An 8,572-nucleotide genomic window follows, 5' to 3' on the forward strand; every position below is an offset into this window, starting at 1 on the left:
AAACTAAAACCACCCAGCTACGCCATTCCTGAATCCTGACCTGTGAACTCTGAGATGATAAATGTTGCTTAAGCCAAACAATTTTGGGGTGATTTAACATTACCCCAAATAGTTTTGCATTAATAGTTTACAAATACAGTATGCTTGTTTTTAGCTTCTATGTTACTTTATTATTTTCAATATAATATTTTTATTTGAAAAGAAAATGGAATCCATAGCTTAAAATGTTTACTATTTAAATATGAAAGGTATGACTGACTTACCTCTTATTGCTTCTTTTCTACCTAACGGGAAGCAGAGTTTTCCAAAACAGAGGAAGTCATTCTCACAATAGCATTAACAGACAGGCCACTGAGAGAGCCTTTATGATGCATTCTAACCTCCTGAAGAGCGTTTATAATGTGATCTCTGTGCCAAAGGAAGACACGCATGAGCATCTGCCCTCTCCAAAGCAGCACATTCTAGATATGGCTACGGTACTGAAAGGAGTGGTAGTTTACTCACAACTTATAAAACCATTTAAAGTGCAATTGTAGTCACTACCTGCCAACTTTCGGATGTAGTTCAGCCAGTCTCTCCACGATCTTGGTAAAGCTACGCAGGTTCGATGTATTTGGAGGTACAAATTGAATAGGTGCATCAGGTAGTAATTTAGTGGATCCAATCTGTTTACAATTCTTCTTGACACCCTAAATAAACATTTTTAAAGTTTTATTTAAGTCAGTAACGATTACATAGAAATAATCCAGCTTATTCTAAATTTAAAAATTACAAATAGTAAAATCAAAATTCCTAAGATATTTACGTTGATTTGGGATTAGTTTTTCTACCAAGTAATTTTACTTGAGATGTATTCAGGGCCATTTATTTAAAAAATGCCAAATACATGATGAAGTATAATATATGGGCTATGTCGAAATTAGCTTTTCTCAAACAGGATTCTCATCTGATCCACAGAACACAAAAAATGATGTTAACTATTTTCTCAATTTTCCCTAAGATAGGACATAACTATTCCATTCTAGGTGCGTAGGAGAGAGAGTCATTTGCTATATACAATGGATATCTTAGGCTTAGGACATGAAGGCTGAATTCTCTTACCCAACCTGACAGAGAAAGGCTGGTCTACATAGTAATTATATGTACATATTTATATCGTATATTCTATATCTTATTTACTAAATGTTCAATGTACACAAACTATATGCCCAGAACATGCTGGAGTGGGGGGGGGTGGGGAAACTAGTGCTATAAAAAAGAACCTCCATCACTTATGTATCTTATAATTCAACTGAAGAGACAAAATTAAAATGATCAATTAATTACTATTAGCCATGCAAGTAGGATATAAATTATATGAAACCACTGTACATCCCATACAAGTTCAACAAAGGAGGAGCGGATACGTTCAAACCTAGATGAAACGTCAGGGTAAGATATACAAAATATTAGATCTGTCACATCAGAATAGTACATATTTTACTTATTTGCTTATTGCCTTATCTCCTTCATTAGATTTAAGCTCTGTAACAGCACAGATTTTTGTCTGTTTTGTTCACTGCCTCTTTCCCAGTGCCTACAATAGTGTACACAGTTGGTATACTGTTTATTGAATAAATAATTTTGGGATACAATAAGTTTAAATAGTAGTTGGAACCACAGAGAGGATGGGTTTCCCAAGAAAGAGCCAAACTGCTAGTAAATAACAGTAGCTACTATTTACGGAGTACATTCTCCATGACAGGCACTGTTCCAAAGAATTTTCTGAATTAAACTCATTTAAAGCTCACAACATTTGTGAGGCAGGAACACTTACCCCCATTTTATTTTTTATTCTTTTTAAATGACTATTTATTTTATTTATTTATGGCTGCATTGGGTCTTCGTTGCTGCACGTGGGCTTTCTCTAGTTGCGGCGAGCGGGGGCTACTCTTCGTTGCGGAGCATAGGCTTCTCATTGTGGTGGCTTCCCTTGTTGCAGAGCACGGGCTCTAGGAGCGCAGGCTTCAGTAGTTGTGGCACTCGGGCTCAGCAGTTGTGGCGCACGGGCTTAGTTGCTCCATGGCATGAGGGATCCTCCTGGATCAAGGCTCGAACCTGTGTCCCCTGCATTGGCAGGCAGGTTCTTAACCACTGTGCCACCAGGGAAGTGCCTATCCCCATTTTAAAATAAGGAAGCTCAGACACAGAGGGCAGTAACTCGCCCAGCCCATGAGTAGGTAGCAAAGCCAGGTTATGAATCTGTTGTTCTTAATCATCACTACCTCTTATTATAGACGATAAATATTTTCTAAATGAATGAACATAATGAAAAAATGTTGAGAATCTGAGAAGAAAGGTGACAATAAACTGCTAGAAAAGTAAGAGTATAGTTTAACAAAGACAGCAGTAAGAGCTGCCCTGTCCACACACTCTAAGACAACATACTCCTACCCTAGCCCACGGTGCCCTATTTATTTATGACACATAACCTTCCCTCTACCAACTCCATGACCTGCTTCCTCAGCTAACAAGACCAAGAGTGGTGTTACCTGAACTCATGAACACCAAAATCATGCGCTGGATCAGACTCCCTGTCTAAAGAATGTGGAATCGGAACAGAGCAAACGAGTTAGTCAAATGATGACAGGAGCTTGAACTGAAAAGTACTGTAGAGTTAGAGTTAAGCAAAATAAAGCCTAATGGAGGAAGAGAGAAGTCACGAGCTGACAGAGAAAGCCAGTGTGCAGAGAGAAACAGGAGGATGGAGCTTACAGGCATGCAGAGGCAAGAAACCAGGGGCACTACCTGAGAGAGGCAGGGAGGAGCCATAGCTCCCAAATTTCCAGCTCAAGCGCCCGTAGCCTGACTGCCTGTTTCCTTCCTTCCTATTGTGGACTGAGGTTATGCACCAAAAAACCCATCCTAAACACGAAGTGTCACTGAGATGAAAGGAAAAGAGATGAAAGGAAAAGAGTTGAAAGAAAGGAATGACCGGCACCAAATAGGCTAAGTGGTCAAAAAGAAGGTAGATAGGGCGAAAGACCAATAAAAATGTCATTAGTGACTATAGAAAGAGCACTGTAAATAAAATTTTAGAGACTGGGGTCAGATTATTACGATGAAGAAGAGAAACAATCAAAGAAACCCAGACATTGGGTATAAACTACCTGGTTGGGAAGTTTGGCAGGGAAAACACAGAACAAATAAGGACGGTAACTTCGAAAGAATGAAAAGTCAAGTGAAAACGTGGTTCGGATTAAGAAGAGTTGTGCATAACTGTGAGTGGAGAAAGGTCTGTGAGTACAGAAATGGCACTAATGGTACAGAAAAATAATGGGATAACTCCAGGAATTAGGAAAGGATAGGGTAAAGGACATAGGGAAAAGAGATCCCTTTATCTTATTGTTATGGAAAAAACCAAAATTCAGTTATTCAACAAATATTTATTCTTTCATCCATTTATTAAAAAGGAATTTTCTCTGATCTGTAGAGTCAAACTAATTCCAGTAAAAATCCAAGGACTTTTCTAATAGATAGTGACAAGCAGAATTATGACATTTATACAGAAAGGCAAAGAGACTAGAAGAGCCAAAATAAATTTTGAAAAAGAATGAAGTTGGACTTACTATTTCAAGACTTACTATAAAGCTATTATGATCAAGATAGTGTAGTACTGGTGGAAAGTACTGGTGGAAAGAAGAGAACAGAGAGTCTAGAAATAGATCCACACAAATATGGTCAACTAATTTTTGACAAAGGCACAAAGATAATTCAGTGGAGACAGGATAGGCTTTTCAACAATGATGCTGGAACAATTCCATACACAACACAAAAACACAACCAAAAAACCAAAACCACCTCAATTCATATCCCACACATTATAAAATTAACTCAAAAGCTTTGTGACAATGGGTTATGCAAAGATTTCTTAGATACAACATTAAAAACACAAGTTAAGGGACTTCCCTGGTGGTGTGGTGGTTAAGAATCCGCCTGACAATGCAGGGGACATGGGTTCGATCCCTGGTCCAGGAAGATCCCACATGCTGCAGAACAACTAAGCCCGTGTGCCACAACTACTGAACATGTGCTCTAGAGCCCGCGAGCCACGACTACTGAGCCTGTGAGCCACAACTACTGAAGCCCGTGCACTGTGATTACCAAGCCCATGTGCTGCAGCTACTGAAGCCCATGCGCTCTAGGGTCCTCATGCCGCAACTACTGAGCCAGCATGCTGCAACTACTGCAGCCCGTGCACCTAGAGCCCGTGCTCCACAACGAGAAGCCACCGCAACGAGAAGCCCACACACTGCAACAAAAAGTAGCCCCCACTCGCCACAACTAGAGAAAGCCCGTGTGCAGCAATGAAGACCCAACACAGCCAAAAAACCCACAAAAAAACAAACAAAAAACCCCCCACAAGTTAAAAAAAAAAACAGCGACAAACTGCAATTGGTTAAAAATTAAAACTCCTGCTCTGAGAATGACACTATTAAAAGAATGAAAAGACAAAGTACAGGCTGGGAAAACGTATTTGCAAAGTACATACGTATCTGATAAATGACTTATATTCAGAATATTAAAAAACTCACAGAACTCAGTAAGAAAATGCATAAAGCTAAGTGAAAGAAGCCAGACTAATAAGGCTATATAATATTCTACTCACAGGAGATTCTGGAAAAGGTAAAATTATAAGAACAGAAAACAGAGCAGAGCACAAGAGAATGTTTTGGGAAGATGGAACTGTTCTATACCTTGATTGTGATGATGGTTACATGCCTGTGGCATATGTCTAAACTCACAGACAGCAAAAAGAGCGAATTTTACTATATGTAAATTTTAAAAAATCTATGGAATGCCTATAGGATGCCAGGCATTTTGCTGCGCAGTGGAGAGACAAGAGTGAATAAGTCAACTTTATCACCTTCCATGTGGCGTTTAAAACCTCAATGTGGTAAAGATGAGAGCATGCATAATAAAATGACTATATTTTATGGTTTAAATAATTATGAGATGAGGTTAGCTGTGAAAAAAAGAATGATGAAAGTGTTAAGTAGCTACTTACAGAGTAACACTATCCAAGAATAAAGAGATACAAAGACTGAAAAGCATTGGCAGAGAGCCTAGCTACAGAGAAACGCTGTCTCTGCGGCTAGGCCTGTAAAGATCTGTGCTTCCTCCAGGAACGACTGGGGTTGTACAAGAGCAGGCTAGGGCGGATCCAATGTTAGGCACAATTCAGACTAATGTCCTTATTCCCACTTCAAGACTGCTGTCCTGGAGTTACCTGTCCTTCAAAGCTACTTATCGCAGTATAGTGTATATATGAAGACCATTTAAGGGCTTGATCAAGAAAACTAACCTTTTGGTCAAAAGCGAAAAACTCACTGTCTTGCTCAGATCCCAGCTGCTGCCTCGGCCTAGTTCTAGGCAATCTAGAAACAGAGGAGGCTGAGTTGACTTCTTTGCTGATGTTTTTCTCCAAATTACTGAAACTAGCTTTATTTCCATTTTTGGACGAAAGTGGTGATGTATATTCTCCAGGAGTTTTGACAAGCCGCACATTTACTGATTTCCCATTTATTTCTGTACCATTCATTTCCTTCACAGCCAGCTTCGCATCATTGTTTTTTTTTAAAGCAAGAGATGCATATCTAAAATATAAAAGCAGAAAACCAAAAGGTTCTTTGTTAATGACTTTAAATGGCCTCAAACTTCATTGTGTAACTACTGGCTAGCATATACCTTTTATAAGAATAACTGCTCTTAAAAATAAGTTACTATACTTACCTTGGGATCAGGAAGAATATTAAGATAACTAAATACAAAAAATTAAAGATGGGAAATAAAAGGTAGTTAGTATTTCTTCTGAATTATCACCTGTTAATTTTATATTAAAATGTAATGTAATGTAGGGCTTCCCTGGTGGCGCAATGGTTGGGAGTCCGCCTGCCAATGCAGGGGACGTGGGTTCGTGGCCCTGTCTGGGAAGATCCCACGTGCCGCGGAGTGGCTGGGCCCGTGAGCCATGGCCGCTGGGCCTGTGCGTCTGGAGCCTGTGCTCTGCAACTGGAGAGGCCACAACAGTGAGAGGCCCGCGTACCCCCCCAAAAAAAAAGTGTAACATTTGCAAAGCTGATATATGACACAGTTGCACAGATTAGTGTTCTTGGGACAACTGGTTATCCATACCAAAAAATTAAAATTAATCCCTATACACAAACATAACCTCCGGATACAGAGAAGGCATAAAGGTGAAAGGCAAAATTTAAAAACATTTAGCAGAACACAGAAGAGAATGTCCTTATGGCCTTGTAGTGAAAAAATATGCAGTCCAAACAGAGTTGGAAAATCTAACCAGAATTTTAGCCATAAAATTGAGAGAGCTGGGCAAGAGCCATCCTTCTGGAAGTGCCAGCTCCAGACAGTGTCAATGGAAGGATATACGCCAAGTCTGATGAACAGTTGCCTCCAGAAGATGGGACTATGGATCAATTTTTATAACCTCCTTACACTTTTGTATTTAACTGTACTTCCTAAATTTCCACACAGAATGTATAATACTTCAAAGTAATAAAGAACCATAAAGTTTCTTTTTTTCCAAAGGATTCAACAAGACACTAAAAGAATCTTTCACATCAAGTAATACTCCTAGGAGTACAACACTACTTTAATATAACAAAATATATTAACAACATATTAATTAATAGGTCCAAGAAAAGCATATGATCTTAAGTGAATCCATTTAAGACAAAATTAAACACTTATTTTTAATAAATTTCAACCCAACTACAAATAGGATCCTTTTTTAATTTATAAAGATTTTCATATCTGAAATAAAGAGCTATCATTTTTTGTGATAAAATAGTAAAGGTATTTCCATTAAGCTATCACCATTCTTATTTGATACTTTTGAATGTTCTGATGTCACAAAACAGGAGGTTAACAACACACATACTGGAAACGACTATATGTAGATGATATAACCATCTACCGAAAAAATAAAAAAGGATCAACTAAAAAGTAATTAAAATAAAAAATAATAAAATTAAATATAATTTTCTGAGTACCTACTATATGGCAGCCTTTATTTCTACTGGTTTACTTATGTATCTCATAATAGTTCCACAGTAATGCTATGTAGGTACTATTATTATCCTCACTTTATAGATGAAGAGCCTCAGATACAGAAAGGTTAAGTAACTTGCCCAAATGTATTCATCACGTTACTGACGAAGCTGAGACATGAACCCAAGACACTTGCTGTAGAGCCCATTCTCTTAACTAATGCACTTGACTGCCCCCATGAAATGGTATGAAACAAGATAACTGCAGAAAAATCAATAACTCTCCTATATCTCATTAGTAACAAGTTAAAAAGTATAATGAAAGAAAGATCTGATTGAGAACAGCACCAATTAATGACTAGCTATTTGTCAACGTGTATCCCTCTACTAGGCTGGGAAACCCCCGCGGGAATGGCGCCTGGCGTAATCACCACTGTGCTTCATGTTCAGTACAGAACAGACCGCTGTTAGAACCTAGGGCATACCCAGTAAATGCACATTCACTGAATCTGGGAAACATACCTGTAATTAGGAGAAGAATCATAAATTGAAATGTCAGAAATTTCATATTTCTGGAAATGAGACCTTAAATCAGCCTAAAAGAAGATAAATAAAGTTTGTGAAAGGTAGAAAAACAATCAAAATATGAACAATTAATAGATTTGAAAGTGAAGTTCAAAAAATAAATCCTGGCATACCTCAGACACTGAAGGGCAGAGCCCACCAACATGTATCAAGTAACCTTTATCTCTTCGTAAGGGTTCAACATTCTTCATTTCTGCTTGAAGATAAACATACAACAGAAGATAATCATTATTTTATCAATATTTTTAAGAGAAAATGTGAAAATTGTTAAGTATTTCATTTTTTATTATCAAAAAGATTATTATAAAGTTATTAGCAAGTATCAGCACTAGGCTGAAGATTAAGAGCTTGGAGTACAGTGTCAAGATTTCTGGGCTTTAATCATATGTTAAAAACAAAGAGGTTGGACTGATTGATACTTAGTCTCTTGTGACTCAAAGATGGATCAATAAATAGGTAGTCCTGGCTGTCTGATGGAAACTGAGAAGCTTTTTCTGTTCACTATGTACCCCATACCTGCGAAGTGCCTGATGAGGGTTTAGAGGAAAAGAACGCCTGAAGGAATACTGATGTTGGACTAGAGTAGGGAGAGAGAATGGTGGGCCTCTATCTACGAACTAAATCTTGGATTTAAGCTTTTAGCAGACAGTTTTCTGAAAGAGAAATGAACATTTTAAACTGATTTACTCTTAAAAAAAAAATGACATCCAAATGGCCGATTTTCTCATTTTTCATATTTAAAAATATGGAATAAAATATTATTTTACAAACAGGAATAAAATATTAAAACAGTGCAATCCCCCAAAATAATACAGAAGAAGATAAGCACTATTTTATAAATGAGCTAGGTTAGGATTTCTTGGTAAATTGTTAAGAACCAACCTAGTGTAAACTTCGGATCCTCTTTGTCTTGTACTATTTGATTTTCTTGTATTCCT

The 8,572-nt window shown here is 37.7% G+C and overlaps 1 protein-coding gene across 1 annotated transcript; it reads right to left on the reverse strand.

Annotated features, from left to right (window-relative positions):
- Nucleotides 1-284: 284 nt before the first annotated feature.
- Nucleotides 285-7,825, reverse strand: RBM44 (RNA binding motif protein 44; the record flags this gene model as incomplete). Its single annotated transcript, XM_082658248.1, has 5 exons — nt 285-408; nt 544-689; nt 5,348-5,636; nt 7,572-7,645; nt 7,748-7,825. The coding sequence occupies 5 exons, from the start codon at nt 7,823-7,825 to the stop codon at nt 285-287; spliced, it is 711 nt and encodes a 236-aa protein (XP_082514374.1).
- Between the last annotated feature and the right edge of the window lie 747 nt (nt 7,826-8,572).

The sequence above is a fragment of the Grampus griseus genome (assembly GCF_964374135.1).
Source record: "Grampus griseus genome assembly, chromosome: 7".
NCBI lineage: Eukaryota > Metazoa > Chordata > Mammalia > Artiodactyla > Delphinidae > Grampus > Grampus griseus.